Raw genomic sequence first — 23,002 nt, 5'->3', positions numbered from 1 at the left:
TGATTTACTCTTCAGAGGTGGAAAGTCATAGCACTTGAGTGAAAGTTCCAGCAGGACAGACAGCAGGGTGGAATTACAGAGTGGCTCCATGATAGACCATTCACTATGACTAAAGATGAGAAGGGGAATTCTATTTGGGGCTCTTTATTTGAGAATTATCTTCGGAAATGTAGAAGGACTGGCAGCTCCAGGTATCTTTTCTCCCTTAATTTTTTTTTTCTGTTAAAACCTTCTCACCTGAATGAAATGTGGGCCAGTAGGCCTGAAATGACATCATCTATCATCTAACATCACATGCCACCTCACATCACCTGTAGCATCATCTAAGAACTACATATATGTTGACAACTGTCTTGTGATTACTTCACAGTGGATTTTTTCAATGGATGACATTTAGAGTAAAAATGATTTGTCAACTGCTTTCCAAAACGTAGAGTTCACACATTTGTGTGTAAAAGGAAAACTCTCAACCTGTAGTGTTATTAAAAAGCAATAATATTAGCTTCAATATTATACCTCTGTCACCATATAGATCTGCTTATTCAGTGCTACTATTTTAATCTGTTCTTCAGGAGTTTTCAGGCACTAAATTCAATACACAAAGAAAGAAACAAGTATCCACTGAAACATTCAACAGCAAGGGCAGGGTGTGTGAGTACTAATAAAAAGACACAGTCTTGATTTTAAGGTCAAGATATAGGTGATGGGGTAGAGGTGGATGGAAGGGAAGGGGGGTGGGGGTGGGGATGTAAAAGGGACAGTGAGTATTTAAATAACCATAAAATAAGGTCTCATGAAATACATTAATACAGGTATAAACAATGCACTGCAGATTCTGGAGGATGGATATTATTAACTTCTTTTGGGAAAGGCTTCTTGGAGGAGATGACATTTACAAAGCAAATGAAATATGAGCATAGAAGTATGGCTGGAGTAGAGAATGAGTAAAGAATGAGGAGGAGACTAAGAAGATCATACTGTGTTTCAAAATGGTGGATCATTTCTAAACAAAGCACTAAATATATATATGTAATGCAAGTTTTTATAAATAGTGTATGTAATAGTGTATGTAATCAGCTAACTAGATTATACGTTAATGCTTATTAAACTCATGTTCCATAATTATTTAGATGTCCAAGAAAATGGTAAAATCTTGCATTGAATCTCAGACCAACCCATGGAAAATCTGAAAGGTTGGTAGAGCTGTACTGAGGACAGGAAGGCCCATACAGGCTCAATGAGAGGAAGGATCCACTGTGTATCCTAGGCTGGGGTATGTCTTTGCTATGTTAATTTTGTATCACATATTCATTCTATAAAAGATCGAGTGAACAATAATTTCTATATGCCAGGCATTGTGCTAGAAGCCAGGAGTATAATAGTGGATTAGCAATTCAGTTACTGTCCTCACAGAGCTTAGAAGCCTGAGATGGCATTGGGTTTGGTTGAGACGAAAATAAGTCAACAGAGATTCAAATCCAGAGTGGTATGTACCTGATAGGAGATGTAAAGAATGCTAGCGAGCAGAATATGTATTTCAGATAGGAAGGGCCAGGGGAGACATTCTAAAGATGTGCAGTTCAAGCCTAGGAATGTGAACTTGAGGAAACTAGAGGCAGAAGGAGGAACATGTAGATCTAGAAAGCAGGGGAAGTAGGGAAAATGAGAGAGAGAGAGAGGGAAAAGGGAATACACACGGTACTTTCTAGGAAGTGAAAAACCATATGCCTGAAAGCGAGAGTATAAGGTAGGTTGAAGGTCATGGACATAGATTAGACTAGAGAAATAGAGGTCCTGGTTATTGTGTTGAGAAAAGATCACAGAGGGTTAAGATGGGAGGTCAGAAGACCAGCTAGAGTGCTGCTGTGGCTCTCATCCACATCATGATGGTGATCTGAACTTGGGTAGGAGCCATGAAGATGGAGAGAAGTAGGTGAATCCTAGGCACAACTTGGAGATGGATTCTGTAAGACCTAGGTGTGGCTTGGAGGTGGAGTATGAGGGAGGAAGGTGCTATGCATGCTCTCAACTGTCTGTCGCCGCCAGCAGGAAGATGGTTCCTGTTAGCGGAGTTCCATTGGTAGTGCCAGAAAAGACTGAGCTCACAAAACTGCAAGGTTGCTTCTTTCTGGATACTACCAGGCCGACATCAATTAGCGTGTGGGATGTTTGCTTTGAGTGGGAGTGTCAGGGCTACGGTTTGTTTTTATTCTTCCTTCTTGAGACAATCCCTAATCATACTCGTTTAGTACAGAAAATGAGCTTCACCCGCTTCACTCAATTGAAATCCAAAAATGTACCAAATGACTAGGCTTACGGTTTTCAGTGAGAAGTTCAAAGAGGAAATCAGCTCCTTGAGCTGACGAGCGAAAATGGGTAATTACAATATTTTTAACACATTAGACTTTATTAGTTTTGAAATTAGTAAACCTCCTTTTATGGAACCACAAAATCTAATCACTAGGAAAACTTTCAGAGATTACTGAAGAAATCGTGTAGGTTAAATTATTGGCTCAAGGACAATTGCCTGGTAGTTATTTTTTTCTCTCTAAATTGCAGTGATGATTCTTGAAAAATGTTGATGAAACAAGTGAAAGTGGTCATATGTCATCATAGGATTCATAAAATTGTTTTATGTTGTTATCGAAATGCTCTGGTAATTTTTGTGGTAAAATGAAAGGGTTGTTCTGACAAATCATCTGAAATAGAATATGGTATACTTTCTGTTCTTGGTGATCATGCCTGCTTTTAAATTCTTTGTTAAGTGATTCATGCACATTTATCCAAAGCATAATTATCTTGATTAATATTGAGAAATATGATATTTATAATCCCAATGTTTAACAAAGTGCTACATGATTAGCCCTTTAAAAATAATTAACCCTCTTGTATATAAAATTTCATAATTTCATTTCAGATTATCAAGTGCCAACTAATATTTTCAAAATTTTAATCACCCATATATAATGGACTCAGTGGAAATATGTGAGAGGGTATCATAGCTCTGATCCTACAAATCAGTGGAAAACTAAATCACATTTTAGTATTTTGCAGCAATCACATTTTTCTGGTCTTCTTTTTCTTTTTTTTAGTTGTTAGATGTCTACTATTTAATCACATAAGTGATTTAGAAAAATGAAGCTATTAAAAAAAATTTAAACATGTTATTCTATACACACATTTACTTATTTGACCCTGTTCTTACCTAAGAATAAAAATTCTGTCTGGGTTCAGTAAGTCTAAATAAGGGCTCCGTCTCTACTCCCTATCACAGGAAACAAACATTGAACAAATGTTATGTTGCTTATATGTTGATGACTTCCAAGGAGATGAGAATTGTCAGAGCACTTTTCCTAGTGGAATATAGACCCAATTTGCTATTTTCCTGAACAAGCAGAACCAAATTCCTTTATCTCTTTAAATGAAGCAGCAGTTACTGCTAAGCGTTGTCAATTAGTAAGGACCTATGGTCAACCCATTGGGAATTACGAAAACAGAATCAATTCTTTTCTTTCTTTCCCTTCAAAATTTGGGGAAGCTTTAGGGAAGCCAAATTTTCTTTTATTCACAGATGTCTTTGAGTTTCATCAGTTTGTAAGCCTACAATGGTAGAAGAAAAATTATGATAAAAAAACAAATACTCAGAGAAAATGTCAAATTAAAATATAATGACTGCTAATATGGGATTTATGTCCTATATAAATATAAAATTGATGCTTATCAAGTAGTTATTTTTCCCCATGTCTAGAAAATATCTCCAAATTCCAGTAATAATGACCTTAGGCATGCCAAACCTTTCACGCTTATTATTTCATGTATTCCTCATCCATCTATGAGGAAGGTACTGTTATCATCCCCATTTAACAGATAGGGAGACAGAAATTTAAAAGCTATGACTTGCCAAAGATCATTTTTTAAGTGGTGGAGCCTGGTTATCTACATCCGTTGGATTTCAGAGGTTAGGCTCTTCACCCCTGTTATGATACCACAAAGAGAGTTTTTGAGTGCTTGGGAGAGAGATGGTTTGTACACAGAGAATTCTTCTCCTTTCATTATGTGTCTCAGGCTGTACAGCTACATTATCTTTCCTATACCCAAAGTTGGAAATGGCATTTTGTCAAGCTTCTGCAGAGCTTAGAAAGCCTTTAAGAGGGTGAAGGTGCACGTGATGTTTAGCTTTTGAGATTTCCTGGGCCTAGTTCCTTCACAGTTGGTACATTTGGTATTACATCTTTTTTCATACCAGTTTTTCAAGAAGCTGTCCTCACATTCTTGTTGCTGAGACAAAATATGGATACAGCTCACTTTTTTCAAACTTCACCTGCACTCCTGCATTCTTCATTGTTAGTCATACTCCCTAACTGAGGTTACTGAGTAAGAACAGAAATAAATAATACGATGGGTGGGTGTAGATGGGAGGGCAGATGTGGATCACAGGACAAAGGTCTATTAAGGGAAATATCTTGAATCAATGCTTTACCTGGCATTTTTTTTTTTTTTCTAAAAAATTCACTCTTTAAATATGCACTGAGGAGACTTCTGCTTCCAGGAAGATGGGAGTAGACATACTTTTTCCTATGTCTTTCACTAAATACAGCTAAAAACCCTGGAACAAAAGAAGATTCTGAAAGGAAGGGTACCTGGGTGTCTCAGTCAGTTGGGTGACCGACTCTTGGTTTCAGCTCAGGTCATGATCTATAAATAAATAAATAAATAAATAAATAAATAAATTTCTGAAAGGTGGAAAGAAGGCAGATCAGCTAGGACCTCAGGACCAGAAGACAGTCATAGTAGTGCATTTTCTGGATTTTCTTTTTCCTCATAGGTCTCTGACTAGGTACTATGTACTCTGAACCTGGCAACCCAGAAATGCCAAAGTCCATGGGCCAGTGGAGACCATGTAGAAAGTCTGGACCTTACTTTCGGGGTCACTAGACGGCATGTGGGACACAGTAATGAGGTGTTGCTGGGATCTCTATCTGGCAGTAAGGAAGCAACAACCTCCCTTGCCCCAAGGCAGCACTGTCAGAGAAGGCCTGCTAAAATACAACCTTCTAAGATGAGCCAGCTTTTTAATATGATACCCCAAATGTCCAGGTATTTTTTTTTTTTTAAAGATATTATTTATTTATTTGGCAGGCAGAGAGAGAGAGGAAGGGAAGAGGGCTCCTCGCCAAGCAGAGAGCCCGATGCGGGACTGGATCCCAGGACTCTGGGATCATGACCTGAGCCGAAGGCAGAGGCTTTAACCCACTGAGCCACCTAGGCGCCCCCAAATGTCCAGGTATTAATGGAAAATTATTCCAAGGAAGATCTCAACTTGAATGAGACAAGACAATCAAAAGATGCCAATAAGATGTTAGAATTATGAGAAGCATTTTGAAGCAGCCATCATAAAAGTTTAATCAACAATTATAAACATGCTTGATAAATGAAAAAATAACAAATCTCAGCAAAGAGATAGAAGCTACAAAGAAAATCAAATGGAAATTTAAAACTAAAAAGTACACGGGCACAATCAGTGAACTTGAGGATAGAACATGAGAAATTACCCATTCTGAACAGCAGAGAAAAAATACTGAAAAGATAAAAAGCCTAGGGACAAGTGAGACTAGAACAAAAGATTCAACAACTGGGTCACTGGAGTCCCAACAGGAAAGGAAAAAGTGCATGGGGCTAAAAGAGTCTTTGAAAAAATAATGGCAAAAAATTACCTAAATTTGGGAAAAGACATAAACCTACAGGTTTAAGCAGCTAAGCAAACCCCAAACAGGGCCCAAACATATTCATGCCAAGCCACATCGTAGTCAACCTTCTGAAAACAAAGAACAGAGAAAAAATCTTGAAAGCAGCCAGAAAGAAGTGATGCAGGAAACACACCGATTTTGGGTGTTAGAGGAATGGGTGGGTTACCAGCACTTCTTGTTGATTTCAATTATTAGTCTTTTGTCTTTGTAAGTGAACTTAACTGAGCTAACATGTACAGAGCATTTACCAGACATCTGTGAATTATGCTGGAACTTGAGGGACATGTGTCAATCTCATTCCTCCTATAACTGCTCCACAGCAGATGTTATCCATCAGAGCAAATCAAGAAATTCCAGAATTTGGAAGAACCTCAAAAAAAAAGAAAAAAAAAAAGAAAAAAAAAGACAAGCACAGAAATTTTAAATTCGGGATTTCTTCCTGGGCTTCAGCTCTGTGAGCTACTTGAAATTAATCTAAAAATCCCAGCATGTATGTGCATTTTTCCATGGAAAGGATCAGTTTTCATCAGATTCTCAAAGGAGCTGGTGACCCTAAAAAGGTTAAGAGCCACTGTTAAGTTTCTCTTCTTTTCAGAACAGAAAGGATAAACCATATAATGCAACCTAGGTAAAAAAGAACATAAAAATAGAGAAGGTATTCCTCAACCTATCTGTCAAAATTCCTGAATACTACCTCATGATAATTCTCTACTTTTAAGGGAAAAATAAGAAAATGGCAGTTTTCTAGTTCCTTCTAGGCACTTCAGGAAATACATCATTCATTAAAGAATGTTTGCCTGTAGCCTTATTTCGATCATTTTAAAAATAGTACCTGACTAATGCACTGTGATTTAGAGTGTGCTTTAAGTTTTATTTCTCCCAATGCCAATGAAAAAGTTCAGATGTATAAGGAAGAAGGAGCAGCCTCTCTATGCCAGTATGAATGGGCTGGTTTATGAGCTAAGACAAACTATTCTACAATCTGCTTTCCTTTTTCCATCTTTCAAAAAAAAGGGGGGGCATATAAAATTAAGTTCTACTAATTACACAATGTGTAACTGTCAACTTATCTGAACAAAAAAATGTTAGTGCATTCTCTTGTGAAAAAATAAAACAGCTACAACAAAAACAGATCTATTCAGTTTCCGTTTGTATAGCTGTCCCTCACTTATTGTACCCTCTACCCAACCCCTTCATGCAAGCCAGGTGGGCTCATCTGCAGGACCGCACTATAAACAGAATTTTAGGTTGCTGCTGCCTGTTCTTCAATCAAAATTAAGACTCCCAATGTCACCTGGAGAGCTAGAGATTGGATAATGCACTATTTGAGTAAAAAACTTGATTGCCCGCTTTCAGTAGGACCCTCATATAGTCTGATTTACTCAGACTATTCTCTGCTGGTTTATATCTACAGAATCAAAAGAATCATGAGGGTCTTCTGTTAAACATAGAATTCCAGGCCCCAACTTAAAATTACCACAATGCAACTAGGAGAAAGGTTTGGGAATCTGAAAATTTTTTCAAGTCCTTCAGGTGACTGAGTTCAAACAGTGTAAAAAAGTCTTCTTAAACTTGAAAATAAACACAAATTACCCTGGGCTCTTGAAACAAATGCAGATTATGATCCAAATGGTCTGGAAGGGGTCAGAGATTCTACATTTTGGACAAGTCCGCAGATGGTATTGCTAGTTTGGGACATTCTGAGATCAGAGATGGTATGTTTCATCTGGTTAGGGTGTCAATCAGTGTAGGCTATTACCTTTTCCTTCTGTATCTGTGAATTCTCTATCAGGGACTTCTACCTTGAAACTGCCCATTTCTCATTTATCACTGACAGTGTTACTATAAGCTAGTGTGATCACTTTAGGTAAGGCACTGCCACTTAGCTGGCATAAAAGTCCATACAAAGATAAAAACAACCTGAAATAAACAGAAATGAACACCACACATTAACTTAAAACATAACAGTTTATATTTAATATAGTACTTCTCATCATGGAGATATTATTCAGTTAATATAAAGGTTGTTTTTGTAACATTAAATCTCTTCCCCATTTCAATGTCAATATAAAGTATTTTTTTACATTAAATATTCTCTAAATTTCAACATCAGATACACTGAATACATTTTTATTACCTTCTCCACCAAAGAAATAAAAATTTTAATTTCTGACTGTATTTGATTTCTAAATACAATATTAAGTTGGGAATTAACAAAACAAAAATCTAATAAAAATATGAAGAAGACTCCTCAATGATGGAGGAACTAGCAGTTTCCTAGGATTCTGGGCAAGGGTTTCCTTGTTCCTACTTCATGCACTTTAAGAATTCTGAGAAACTAAGAAATAATGTGTAAATTTCAATCATCTGACTTCTTTGACCCTTTAACTAACATATATGAATTATAGACTGCTTTTTTTCAGTGCACTATTTTTTTGTGGGTTTTTTCCCCCCCATTTAACATATATTAATTTGTTCCCATTTGCAGGGAGACAAGAATGTGAAAATACCATGTTTCTTGGGAACTTTTAGACTTTAAAGCTCAGTTTTTAACCTCAGTAACACAAAGGTTTTCCAGGCAAGGTTCGATGCAGAAGGCCCATCACAATCACATCTGTCCATTCCTCTTTCGTGCATATACCCCCAAACAAGCACAAATGCCTGTAATGCTGAGAGCCACCCCTAGCAAGAGAGCGATTGCATCTCCAGCTTCTACGGCTTCAACAACTGGCAGCACCAAAAGCAGTGAAATGAGGACCAAGAGCAACTGTGTTGAAACTGAGGTCATGATGTTGGGATCTTCAGGTATGTGGATCTCGAGGACTGAAGGTTTCTGGAAATCAAACGAAGAAACAAAAAGGAATCATTAAAAATTCCCACCTTTTCAAATGACAGTATGAATACATAAATAACAATCCGCACACCTTTTAAATTTAAGTTTCTGACCCATATTCTCATTTTATGGTAGAAAAAATAGGTTAAGTTTATAAAAGGTATTTAAGGATGGTCATTTGAGGCTCATCTTCTTTCCATGTTAATTCCTTGACTCCAGCAATTTTTCCACACTCTTTCATGCCGACACCGTGTGACTCAACTAAGCAAACTGAACAGAACATATTAAGAACAAAGAGAAAACCTGCAAGACACTCGGAAATTTAAAATATCCCTGTGAGTAAAAATTACATTTCCTTAGGATTTATCCCATCCAGGAAATGCAGACAAATCTGGCAAAAGTCACGCCAACATGTAAGTCTGTGAAGTTGTGGGGAATTAGTAAAACTTACCAAAAAAAGAAAAAAAAATTTACGTATAATCCTCTCTGATTCGAAATCGTTCCTTCCTGGAGTGCCGGATCGCTGAGGCTAAGAGGCTTCACGTGACAGTGCCTATTAATCAGAAGAGGGTAGGATTTAAGAATTATTCACCATCACCATCATCAGCATTATTATTATTAAAGAGACAGCCATAGTCAGTGCAGAGCGAAGAGGTCGTAGGGAAGAGAGAGGAATGTCTACAGAAAACTACAGAAAACAGTTTGTTCAAGCAGGGGAACTAGATTTAAAGTTGGTCAGTTCGCCCGCCCAGGAAAATCTAAAAATAAATCAAACCCCGAGACAAGTTCGTGCCAGGACTTGAGATTAAGATTTTAAAAAGAATCTCTGCTTTGTCCCGGCGAGGTGCAAATATTAACCCTGTTCTACAAATACACTGAAGCAATCTTAAGTATCCTTTGGAGACGAGTTCCTACATTACCTTCCCGGAAGCAGCCATTAGAGGAATGGCGAAGAGGGCGGGGTCTCCAAACTACACTTCCCACAATCCCCGCTGCGGTCGACTCACGGGATGCGCCGGCGCGCTCCCCTGTAACTGGCTGAGAGAGTGACGGGCAGGCTGCGCGGGGGACGAGGAGGAACCAGCCTGAGAGGCTTCCTCACGCCAACATTTTACCGGTAAAGTGGTTTAGTGTATTTGTACAAACGCTCTCTCAAAAATGAGATAAAGAAATGACAGCAAGTGGCTTTTCCCCTATTTAAGGTTTTAAGCGACACAAATAGTTATGTCTTTTTTTCGACTGAAATGACACAGCCGCGGAAGATACCACCCGAGGACAGCCATCCGTTTCAGACCGTTTTAAACTAGCGGCTTCCAACGTTCTGGAGCAGGGAATCCCCTGTCACCATCTTCCAAATGTGCCTTGTGACGTTTTGTTCATTCCCTTTAAGCAATGGGGAAAACACGTTTAATTAAAGGTTTTGAAAAAAATATTAAGACCATTTGTAGGGAAACACAAAGTTCAGGAAAAATGGTTTGTAGGAAGATCTTTTTTTTTTTGGGTTCTGGAGTTAGGGGAATTCCCATTACCTCAAGAGTGCAGTGTCTGTTTGGTACACTTAGTGATTTCTTCTCAATCATGTCTTTATGATACCACACTAGTTGCCCCCAAATATTTATGAAAAGATGTGAAATTACTACTTTTAAGTCATAAGTGAATTATTTGCCTATGTGAGTCAACCTTTTCTGAAAGGCACCCCTGAACTCCAATATCTGTGCAGTCCTTAAATGAAACTTCTAGTCACACCTAGCTTTCTGTACTCCCATGTACTGATTCGACAATTTATTTAGCAGCCTCAGATAGTAAGTTATTAGTGATGTAGGTTAAGGATAAAGTCACCGCCCTGTCAGAATCAGTCAGTCTCAGAGCAGATGCACTCGGCTCAGTGCCCATATCTCGTACCTTATCTTTTTTCATAAATGTTACTAATCTCTCTAGACTGACAGCAAAGGTTTACATTCTTGTATCCTAACAGGCACCCAGCAGTAAAGTTGGCTAATCGTAATTATTTGAATAAATACACGTGCCAACAACATGAGACAAAGAAGTACCAAATAAACCAAACCAAAGTCTCTTGCGTGTTGGAAGTCTGAGGCCAACTACACCATAATATTGTTAGCGTTGCTTCTCTAAATTTGATTGTTTTAACAAACGTCTGTCTTTGCCTCATTTGCTTTGAGCTTTTAGTTTTCTGCCTTTCCAATCAAGTAGATTTGAAATATATTACAAAATATTATCTTGTATTTTAGTGTGAACATTTTTTGGATTTTATTTTCCCCTTTATGTATATTTCAGTTAGCTAAAGTCAGCAGAGACTGCTTTAAAGTTAGTGTTATTATAGGCTTGTTTCTAAGTGCGTCAACATTGAAGATGGTGGTTTGAAGTTTGAAGAGTCTGTGGAGGGTAGAATGCTTTTTCTTTAAAATAATAAGATGTCAATTAATGATCCGAATCATCTGAAACAGAGTGTCAGAAGTTTGTGCAGAAGTGTTTTGGGCCCAAGTAGTTTTAAAATAAAGTTGATTAGCTTTCTCTAACTAGCACTCACCCCATACAGACAATTTAATAAATGTATTGCTGTATATGATTTCGTGCGCCTTATCCCAGGCCTAGTATCCAAGCTGTATGGTATACTAGTTCTCAGCTTTTTCTTAACTACCCTCGTGATTAAAAAAATTAATCACGTATTCCTTTGCTTAAAACTATCCAGTTTCAACATATTAAACTGAAGTCCAGACTCTTTATCTAAACTCACAAAGCTCTATACATTCTGGCCTCTCTGCTTCTCTGATACCAGTCCATCACTCTTCTATGCCCATTCAATTCTAATCACATTCACCTGTTTGCTATTTCTTAAACATGCAAATTTTGTTGTTTCCTATTGAATTTGCCCTTCTTGTTGTCTCTGCCAGTAATACTTTTCCTACGGACATTTTAATGGCTGTTTTCTCAAGGTTCTGCTTAGATGTCACCTTCTTCCCTGAGTACCTCACAAAAGATATCTCTCTCGTTACAGTCTATCCACTTTCTTGCCTTACTTTTTCTTCATAGAGTCTATCACTGAGATTATATTATTTATGTATTTGTATATATGTGTAGTGGGTAAACAAATACAGTAAACTGAAAATTCCATAAAGGACAAGAAATATTCCTGCTTCATTCATACTGAGTTCCTAGCTACTAGAACAGTGTCTAGCATGATAGGTACTTAGAAGGTATTTTGTGAATGAATGAACATTAATATAAGACTACAATTTAATTAATATTTACTTACCTTTATAGTGTTCATGGTAGAAACTACCTTATTTGTAGGATTGGCTTTTGGGCCAAGTATGAAAATACCTGATGATCTAGACTGAGCTTACTTTGAGTCTTCATTCAAAATTTGCTCTTACATATTTAACCATAGTATTATTAACAAGAATTTACATTTATGTACCTATAAGATATAGTAGCATCTAAAACAAGAACATACTTTGTTTAGGAAGCTGTCTATAATGTCCCTACTTAGCTCCTCTATCCACTTGAAGCATCAGGATTTTGACAACAAAAGTAGATTAAGTCTACCTGGATCACGTGTTTTTTCCTTAACAGTATTGGAAAGGTTCACTTTAAATACTTCTTAATATTGGATGAGCAATATTGACATTTTTGGTGAGAAAGTGCTTTATTGTGCAGACACAATACTTCAGGATGTTTAGCATCCCTAGCCCATGCCCACTAGATGCCAGTAGGATCTCCCAGGCACAAGGACTGGCCTCACAGCTGCCCTCACACATTGCTAAATACTCTTTGGTTGTAGATACTGTCCCTAGCTGAGAAACACTCCAGATTTCATGAACAAAATGAAGGGTATAGTTGAGAATGGAATAAAACCGAACAGCAAAGAGTTTGCACACATGGGTGTATGTGTATATACACACACAAACATATATACAAACACTCTAACACTGCAGGGTCTTCATAATTTAGATCCTCTTCCTTTAAATATACTGGTTTTATGTTTTGTGTTATTTACATATTCTTTTCTTTTTCCTGTTAGCCGCTCTACCAGACAGGTTCCACTGGTCATTTTCTTATAGCAACCCTGATATGTGGATTGAAATGAGATTTCTGCTTTTATATCTGCCACTCATCTTAGTCTTTAAGCTACAGAGAGCTAGTATGATATAGTGTAAGGAATATTAGTTTTTTCCCTTGGTAGCTTTGTGGATTTGGGTATTTATTTACTCTCTCTGAGGCTCAGTTTCCTTTTACAAAATATGTTGTGAGAAGATTAAAGAAATATTTTTAAAATGACTGAAAAAGTGACCAGAGAGCAATACTCCTCAACTCCCCCTTTAATTGTATTTCTAAATCTCTGGCTACTGGTTAAAAGTTAGGGCTTCTGGGTTAGACTGCTTGATCAGAATTCTACCTCTGCTGCTTACTAGCTGTATGACAATTCTAAAACTTTATAACACTCAGCTTACCTATCTATAAAATTGGGTTTAATAGTATCTACTTGTTATATATAGTAGGAGGATTAAATGAACTAGTTCCTGGAATTAGTAGCTGGCATATAGTAAGCCTTCATTGAATATTAACCATTTAATTTGCTACTTTTTTTTAATGATTTTATTTATTTATTTGACAGAGAGAGAGAGAGAGAGAGAGAGGCAGAGAGGCAGGCAGAGACAGGGGGGAAAGCGGGCTCCCTGCTGAGCAGGAGGGACTCCTGGGACTCCATCCCAGGACCCTGAGGTCATGACCTGAGCTGAAGGCAGAGGCTTAACCTACTGAGCCACCCAGGTGCCCCTAATTTGCTACTGGTTGCTTTTAATCAAATCCCTGTAATATGAAGTCTTTAGGGTGTGGTTTCTCTCCATTGTGAATGTGTTCTTCTGCATAGTAAATAACAAATGCTTGTGGAAACGTTGGATGCAGGCACATTTTAGGCACCCTAGGCTTTGGGTTGAGGGCTAACAAGAAACAGTCTCCAAACTCTAAATCTGTGGTAGTTGTGATAAAAAAGCATCCAGTTGTTGCCTTGATGGCCTTTTCTATTTAACTATTTCATATTTATTTGGGGTTATATTTATGTTTAAAACATATTCTCCACCTAGCTGGTGGTACATCATTAATTCATTATATTGAGTCCAAGAAATTTAGAAAAAAATGGTTAAGAGGGCCTAAATATAGGTGAATCATTTGGCTTGAATGATCTCTTGGATAACCTCAACAAAACCCAACAACAAACAAGTGCTCTTAATGCCTTTTGAATTCTGTTTCTAATTACAGTAGCTGATCTGTAACTCTGCACTGCTTTCCCCATAAACTGCACCAAAGTAAAAGGCAGTATTAGAAGCTTTGCTAAAAGGGAATTATAATAATTGAGACTCTGGACTCAAGAGGAATGTATTACTTTTGAAAGGTTGTTATGGTTGATTAATTGCAGGTCTTGTAGGACAGATAGAAATTCTTTTATATTATGCTTGAGAGATGGCACTTCACACAGTGGTTGAACATGGTACTAAGATTTTTACCTTACTCACTTGGCTTCAGTAAGGTTCCCTGTCTGAAAAAGACAAATATTATTCTTCTTGTAAGCCTTACTTAGAACTTGTTTGCTTGTACTCCACAGATGAAAGGGCTATTTATTTTGTCAAATAGCTTACAAAAACAAACAAACAAACAAACAAACAAACATGATTGTTTCTTTTTAAAGTTTGACTTATAAGTCAAAGGTCATTATAAATGGTTTTCATTAGTTTATGAGATACACTGTAATTAGAAATGTCGACCCAGGGGTTACTAGTATTAAATGATGTAGAGGCAGGGATTAATTTCTGGAATTCAATACATATAATAATCTCTTCCACTCCTTTGACCCAAACTTACTTTTTGATTTTTTTATATGCCAAAAAACCATCCTAATGAACTATTGTTATCTAGCTATAATTCAGATGTAGATATTTTGTCTAGGTCATAGAGCAGGACAATAACTGCCATATTGCATGTATGCAGTCCCTTTTCTAGAAGAGACCATCATTTCCTTAGCAGTGCTAGAGAGATGAACAGCTTCTTCTGTGCCCAGCATCTGCCAGCAAGAAGTTCTCCTTGTGAATATATTTGGAAGCCACATGAACCACAATTCTTCTGAAGCATTACCATATTCCATTTTCTCCCTCAAGCTGTCTGAATGCTCCTGCAGGCTTCTATATAGTTCCCCTTTAGCATTAAGTATCTAGGGTTATAAAATCCAGAATTTAGTTTTTCAGTTCAAGAGGAGCTAAGCCTATACCACCCTTCACTAAAATAGATAACACAGATAGCCAATAATATTCAGAGACAAAGAACATTATTTTAGTCACTTATCTGAGTGGTAGAGGGCAAAATTTACCAAGTCAGTTGTTACCAAGAAATGGTTTCAGAGAAGAATGGAAAAATGGTTCTGCTGATAAAGATTAGAAGTGAGTCATTGGTAGGCCCTGAATTAAGACACTTCTGGTATTCATCAGAAGAAGCACAATGGGCTGAAATTGGGGTTTTGCAGTGTGTGTGTCAGGGAATTCATAAAAATCCAGCGTTTCTCATTAGTAATTGAGCCAAGCCAGGTGAATAGAGACATTTTATTGGAGCTTCACAATTTAAAAAGACCAACCCAGAGCAGGTCAGTATTTCCCATTTATAATAGGACATTTATCACTGGGATCATTACATTAGAGCTAACTAATCATTAGGCTAACAGGATGGGAGAGGCTGTACTTTCAAGAGCTGTGCAGCCACTGCAGGAAAAAATACCTGCTGAGGCTAAACTGATACCAGCATCTTTCAGAGGTATTTGGGCAAGCTGCAATTGTCACTGTTGACATGGTTCCAGGCACCATCTAGAGCCCATTACAGATGTGGCCCTCACATCTTACTTAGCAAATTGAGACATTGCTAAGTAATTTATCCAAGGTTATGTAAGTAGTGAGTGGTAGAGTCAGGATATGGACCTAGGAAATCTGACATAGTCTGTACTATTAATCATTGCTCATGTGCTTAAAAAAATTTTTTATGGGGTGGGGGAAGAGAGAGAGTGGGATAGAAAATAGAAAGAGAAAGAGAGAGAGAGAAAGAGAAAGGGGAAGAGGACCAAAGGGAAAGGGGCAGAGAGAATCTTGGGTACAATCCATGCTGGGCGTGGATCCATCTTGCAGCCCTGAGATCATGACCTGAGCTGAAATCAAGGGTCAGACACTTAACCAAGTGAGCCACCTAGGTGGCCCTAAAAAATTTGTAATTAAAGTATAGTTGATGTAAAAACCTATATGCTTTTATATGGAAAATGTCCACAGGATCAAACACCATTTTAATTTTCTTTGAAATAAGGTGCTCTAGTGTTGCTTAGGAAACCTAACTATGGTGAGTCATTGAGGAGTTGTTGGTGTTTGTATATTCTTCTCTAGGCCCTAGCTTGGTGAATGAGTGAGGACCATTATTTACCTAATTTGTCAATTGATTTTGACTTAGTTTAAATAAATATGTATGCAAAAGTTTTTTTTTTTATTGAAGTATGTCTAACTCAGGCTGAGAAGCACACTTACTGATAGGTACAGATATGATATGTCAGAGAATATAGATTGTGATGTGTTAGCAAATCTCAACTATCATAAAACTACTGAAGTCCATATAATGTATAGAACTCAAAAAGAAAGAGAAGAGAATGAAAAGAAGCTTTTGAAAATCTTTGCTTACAGGTCAGAAACTTAAACTAGTCACTGTCAAAGTATAGAGAAGTTATTAACAATTTAGTATATGCAGTTCATAAGGAAATATTAATTCCTCTGTATAGACCAGGTGTTCATTATGATTAAGAGCTAGTAACTGGAAACAGCATATAGAAACAGCATAAAATTAAAAATTACAGATAGAAAATGCAAATAACATAAGAGAATGAATTATGCCCCAATTGGTCTTAGCTTGATTTCCCTTGAATCTGGAAATTTATAAAATTTACATCTGGAAATTTTCTGAGTAAATCACTCATTTTTCAGACCCTGAATTTCTTCTTTAGATATCTCAATTTGTTCATTTGATAATGCCTTTTTTCTAGAGTCAATTTATACATGATAGAATAAAGGGCTGGAATTTTTATAGTAAGGAATAGTTAGGAGGTGGTGACTTTAAACTGAGCTTGGAAACTTGAATGAGTATCTGAACATATTATGAAGATATTTGTTATGAACTTTCAGTTGACATATTGTGATTGGTCACTTTTAGTTATTTTTTTTTAAGTTTATTTATTTAAATAATCTCTACACTTATCATGGGGCTTAAACTCATGACCCTGAGAACAAGAGTTGGATGCTCTTCTTTTTTTTTTTTTAAATTAAATTTTATTTTTTTATTGTTCCAAGAGTCATTGTTTATTTTATTTTTTTATTTTCAGCATAACAGTATTCCTTGTTTTTGCACCACACCCAGTGCTCCATGCAAGCTGTGCCTTCTCTAATACCCACCACCTGGTTCCCCCAACCTCCCACCCCCCGCTGCTTCAAACTCCTCAGATATTTTTAGTTTTAAATCTGTTTTTTTTTTTTTTTTTTCCTAAATCATATAGATGGTCCAGGTGGAGAGCTTTATGGTATAACATCAATAACAACAATAACATCATCATTGTGTCATGGAATGATTTATCTCTCTATGAAATGGTGAGCTAGAGAGCAACAAATAAAGTTTCTTTATGCCTATAATATTATGATTGTTTATAAATCTATTCTGTGAGTCCATTATACCAACGGCTACTTCTCTGAAGAAGTCCATAAATAGTATTATTAGAATTAAAATTCTTCATAAAAATTATCACAAAGTAATCTTACTTTCTGGATGTTATTTTATTCAAGGAGGTTGGCAGATTTTCTCTTCAAGGGAAAATTCTTTATTTTAAAAGTAGAATAAGTTATTTAAAAAAAATGATTGCAACTGGTTCAGTTGAGGAAAAAGCCCAATGCAATGCTATTCACAGTTTCATTTGATTGTGATTTGGACCTGTTCTCATGCATTTTAAGCTCTCATTTCTCAGGGGAGTCAAAATAAGTGGCTGACCTCAATCTGACAGTCATAGCGAAGCCCTGCTTTTGTGAGCATGCCTATCAACACTAGAATGTATAAAACTGAATGTGGTGTGCTATATAAGAGCAGGGACATAATCCTTTTATCTGCTGTGCTTTAGTAGGACCCTAGGTAAGAATATTTTACTTACCTTTGGCCACCAGGCTTTAAAAGGGATCTAGAGAGACAGCAGAGAGCCCAGGGATGAGTGGTAGAGTTAATTAAAGTGATCCAAAAATCGGTCCTGGAAGAGTGTCCTCAAAATGTGTTCTGTGGTCCACTTCCCAGTTACACAGTGAGTTTATGTAAAAATATAAATTTTTAAAACAAGTTCTCAAGATAGTTTTTAGGATCATCTGATCTTAGAATCTTTTTCACTGGGGAAAATAAATTACTGAGGCTGATTATTTGGGAAGAGGAAACATAAAGACAATTGAAAAATCTTTAGCTTAATTAACAATAAATATTTTTTTAAATTTTTATTTCTTATAAACATATAATATATTTTTATCCCCAGGGGTACAGGTCTGTGAATTGCCAGGTTTACACACTTCACAGCACTCACCATAGCACATACCCTCCCCAATGTCCATAACCCCACCCCCCTTCTCCCAACCCCCCTCCCCCCAGCAACCCTCAGTTTGTTTTGTGAGATTAAGAGTCACTTATAGAGAATGAGAATGAGAATTATCTGTCTTACTCTCATGGACCCCTTTTCAGTTATTGATGAAACAGAAAATACAAATATTTCTAGCTTCTTGTGCATATATCAAATAACATTTTTCCTCATTTCTTTTAGAATGATCTTTCTCAAAAACTTATTTTAAAAAATGTATAAAACCATTCTGATTATTTCTACCTTTAGAAATGTAGAAATATCCCATTCCTCAGAAAAAAAACAAAGAGTAAAAGGGATTCTGAGACATAAAATGGACAATATCCTCAATTTTAAAACACAACCATTGTAGTTGTGAGTTTCACATGGTTACATCTTACAACAATCTTCTGTCAAAGATTAGGACAAAGCATTAAATGCAACTCACTGAAGGTGATCAGAGGGGTGTTGTGTGGGGTTGCTAATATGTAGCTTTCTGGCGATTCAACATTAACCAAGGATTGAGTTTATAAGGCCTTGGACCTATTTTCCCTAAACATTTCTTCTCTCAGTAGGTAATTGGAAAGGAGCTAGATAACCTGGAGTGCTGGTATTTCTAAATTGCTGGCTGAAGGCCCATCCATATGCTTTGGGATTGAGACCAGCAAACAAGATAGTTACTCTGTTAGGAAAATTGAGTTGCTCTAAGTAGTATTCTTGCCACACAGCTACATCTGGATAAACTGGGGCTTGGGCCCAGGGTCTTATGTGTTTCAGTTATATCTCACTGATTTTTCTTACTGTCCCTAATATTATAATATTCTTTTGTAGCACTCCATAAATATATATGGAGTAAATTAACAACTAAAACTTTATAGTTTAGTCAACATAAAGACCAGTTTGAATCAGCATGTGTGACATAGCTATGAAAACTGAGGATAATCTTGGATTGCAGAAATAGATGTGTAGTACCTAGAATGGGGAATATATGTTCTGCTTTGCTCTTTCCAGTTTAGGCCATACTTGGCAATATGATGTTCTTTTATGGAATCTGTACTTTCCTTCTTTCTTTTTTTTTTTTAAGATTTTATTTATATTATTTGTCAGAGAGAGAGAGAGAGACAGACAGAGGCAGCACATGCAGAGGCAGCAGGCAGAGGGAGAAGCAGGGTCCTTGCTGTGCAAGGAGCCCAATGTGGGTCTTGATCCCAGGACCCTGGGATCATGACCTAAACTGAAGGCAGACACTTAACCAACTGAACCACCCAAGCAATCCCAGATTCTCCATTTTCAGAGAAACGTTAACAAACTGGATTTTAACCAGGACTGTGATAAGACTAGAATTGTAAGTTGAAGAACATAGTTGAAAAACTATGGGATATAAATGAGAAGACACAGTGAAGGTTAACTACTGTTTTTGATGATTCATTCCATAGGAGAGATACTAAAAGAAAAGAACTGGACTTCTGCAAGATGGTCAGTAGGTGAAAGTGATACAGAGACAAGTTTTAGCTCAATATAAGGAAAAGCCTTCTAATGTTCTAAGAGGGAATTGGCTGCCTCAGTGAGCAGTGAACTCTTCTTGATCAGAATAGGTTGGCTTAATGAATACTTGGCATGATGTTGTAGAGAGGATTCAGACTTCAAAAGGATGATTGGCTTAGTGGATGTCCTTGAAGGTTTTCTCTGAACCTTATATTCTCTGATTCTCTTATATCCTCCTCCCATGACCCCCAAGTCTTATGCTAGTTGTCTGGTACTTATTACACGGGTTTGTTTCAAGTCTCTGAGACACTGCTATTTATCTTTCTGAAAGCATTATTCTTAGTATTTCTTTCTTTCTTTCAAAATGGAAGGAAAAATGGACTATTTTTCTATTTCTGTAAAGGAAACCTTTGTTAATAATTTGTTAACATTTATAGTACATAATATACATGATGTATTGTTACTATTATTCATATTTTCATTAGCCAGTATAACTGATACTATTTCATAAATGATCATGTAGGCTAAAGTGAACAGATAAAAAATGGGTTCTATATATTTTATTTAAACTAGCAAAGGTTTATAGTCTGAGGATCAAGATATAAAATTAGGCAAGGTATTATGATGTGTCCTGAAAACAGACTCATTATGGAATACCTACAAAATGCTTCCTGACGTCAGTCAGAATGATCTTAACAGACGTATGAATGTCCAGTCATTGTACTGTAAATTTTTGGATGTTTAAATCTTAGACCAGACCAGATCGGGCGCGTTCAGGGTGGTATGGCTGTAGACTAAATCTTAGACCAAAGTAAGTTTTCATATTTCTTACTATCCTAAATTTCATACTGTGCTTTTCTGGTAAATTAACGATTTTTATTTAATTTCTGAATGAGTTAATCCCTTGAACATTGAACATAAAAGTCTTTTGACTTTTGAGCATGTGAGTACCAAAATATGTGCAGTGTATATAACTGGAAACATGTCGATACTGTTTATCATACTGCCTAGGTGCTTAGCTACTCAGGGAAGCAAAATCTCAAAAAAGATATAGGTTAAATTTGTGGTATCTTCTTTTCTAAGCAATTGCCTGGAATCTGTTCTTTAAGTTGGAGATTTTCTACCTACACTGCCAGGGAGTTTGAAAAGAAATATTCAAAATCTTTTTATAATTATTTTCTCCTAGATAATAAGTGATACATATTTATTAAAATTTACCATATGGTTTTACTCTGGTGTCCTATACTTCCCACATGTCAAATAGTCATGTGCTCTGAAGAGTCCCCTGGCTATTTTAAGGAATAATGGGAGTCAACCATAGTGCCCATATTCATTAAATCTCAATGGCCCCCTGAGCCACCCAGGTGCCCCAGAACTAGACTTTGAATCACAGCATCAATAAATGTGAAGCAAAGATCAAAAGAAATGATGTACACTTGAGTGCATCAACATTTACTTTTAAGATTATTAATAAGAATGTGAAGAAAAAATTGTGGGCCATTAATTAGCAAGCCAAAGTTATATAAAGTTCAAATTTTTCTTTAAAATTTTAAAACATTTCTTTCTTTCTTTTTTTTTTTCCCTAAGATTTTATTTATTTATTTGACAGAGAGAGAGACAGCAAGAGAGGAAACACAAGCAGGGGGAGTGGGAGAAGGAGAAATAGATTTCCCAATGAGCAGGGAGCCCGATGCTGTACTCGATCCCAGAACCCTGAGACCATGACCTGAGCCGAAGGCAGACACTTAATGACTGAGCCACCCAGGTGCCCTGAAATTTAAATTTCTATTAAATAGAAATTTAAAATATTTCTATTGTATGTTTTAAAATGTATCTGCTAGCAAGGCAGAACATGGATATAATTTATATATTTTATGTATATATGTGAATGTTGAAAATATTCGAACACATAAAGGTGTATAGTGTAAAAGTTTGGAGACACTGGTCTAGCTTTGATTCACTGGAAGCAAAAGGGAAGGACATGTCATTTTATTTTTTCCAGAAAACATGTAAAGAATGGGTCTTTACAGACAGATGCCCCTATTTGCATCTGTTCCTTTCCTTAACAAGAGCAGGGCTCTGTCATTCAGTTATAGGAAGCCACTGTCAAGTTAGTGATTTTTCTGTACTTGACAGAAATTTCTATTTAAACAGAAGGCTTGGGACGCCTGGGTGGCTCAGTTGGTTAAGTGGCTGCTTTCTGCTCAGGTCATGATCCTAGCGTCCTGGGATCAAGTCCCACACCTGGCTCCTTGCTCAGCAGAGAGCTTGCTTCTCCCTCTGCCTCTGAATGCCACTCTGCCTGCCTGTGCACTCTCTCTTTCTCTGACAAATAAATAAATAGAATCTTAAAAAAAAAAAATAAACAGAAGGTTCAATTCTGTGGGCAAGTTGCCTTTACTATGTGGCAGCCTCCACCTAAATATACAAGTTATATTTTCTTAAAGGGATGGCACATATGCATTTGTTTGCTATTGTACCCTGATCTATTTAGCAGTTTCCTAATCCATATGCTCTGGAAGAGAAGCTTTAGTCTGAGACAAATGACACTGCCGTTAGGTGGACCAACTGATTTGATTTCTACTCTTCAAGATGGTAGTGCCAAAACAACAACAACAAAACTCAAAAATACAAAGACCTCCAAGCCTAGAATCCTTTCATATCATTTGGATTGAGGAGTGATATTGAGATATGTTCCCTCTATTCCTGCATGGTGGAGAGTTTTTATCAAGAAAGGATGCTGTATTTTGTCAAATGCTTTTTCTACATCTATTGAGAGGATCATATGGTTCTTATTCTTTCTTTTATTAATGTGGTATATCACATTGATCGATCTGTGGGTATTGAACTGCCCCTGCAGCCCAGGAATAAATCCCACTTTGTCCTGGTGAAAAATCCTTTTAATGTACTGTTGGATCCTATTAGCTAGCAGAAGTGGATGGGGTAAAATTATCAGTGATTCAATGGCAATTTTTCATTCATTTCAAAAGGATATCTTAAAAGATTGAGAACATGAGAAGCAAATGCTATTCTAAGTCTTTTTATTTTTATCAGAAAAGACCTGAGTCTTTATAAGTCCAACAAAATACATTTCCCATATCTTTAAGAACATAATGATCTTCTGTGGTCAAATCATTTTTATTCTTTTCTATTTGTGCTCTTTCAATTAGAATTTTATCTAGACTGTTACCCCTCTTATAATGATGATGATACTGGTGATGATAAAATTATTCAACAACTTTTGCCAAACATTGAAAATTGTTC

The 23,002-nt window shown here is 36.7% G+C and overlaps 1 protein-coding gene and 1 long non-coding RNA gene across 2 annotated transcripts in view; one reads left to right on the top strand and one right to left on the bottom strand.

Moving 5' to 3' along the window:
- Positions 1-8,048: 8,048 nt before the first annotated feature.
- SMIM30 (small integral membrane protein 30) lies at positions 8,049-9,583 on the bottom strand. The gene is made up of 3 exons (XM_032305156.1): positions 9,501-9,583; positions 9,032-9,133; positions 8,049-8,580 (listed from the first exon to the last, which is right to left on the bottom strand). The coding sequence occupies exon 3, from the start codon at positions 8,533-8,535 to the stop codon at positions 8,356-8,358; it is 180 nt and encodes a 59-aa protein (XP_032161047.1). The 5' UTR covers positions 8,536-8,580; positions 9,032-9,133; positions 9,501-9,583; the 3' UTR covers positions 8,049-8,355.
- A 57-nt stretch (positions 9,584-9,640) lies between these two features.
- The window catches only part of LOC116569136, a 29,369-nt gene continuing 16,007 nt past the window's right edge, over positions 9,641-23,002 (top strand). The window contains exon 1 of the long non-coding RNA XR_004276864.1: positions 9,641-9,697. This is a non-coding gene — a long non-coding RNA (uncharacterized LOC116569136). The remainder of the gene's footprint in view (positions 9,698-23,002) is intronic.

Source organism: Mustela erminea, chromosome 11, assembly GCF_009829155.1.
Source record: "Mustela erminea isolate mMusErm1 chromosome 11, mMusErm1.Pri, whole genome shotgun sequence".
NCBI lineage: Eukaryota > Metazoa > Chordata > Mammalia > Carnivora > Mustelidae > Mustela > Mustela erminea.
Note: the sequence above shows the minus strand (reverse complement) of the source record. Positions and strands in the feature narration are given on the sequence as shown.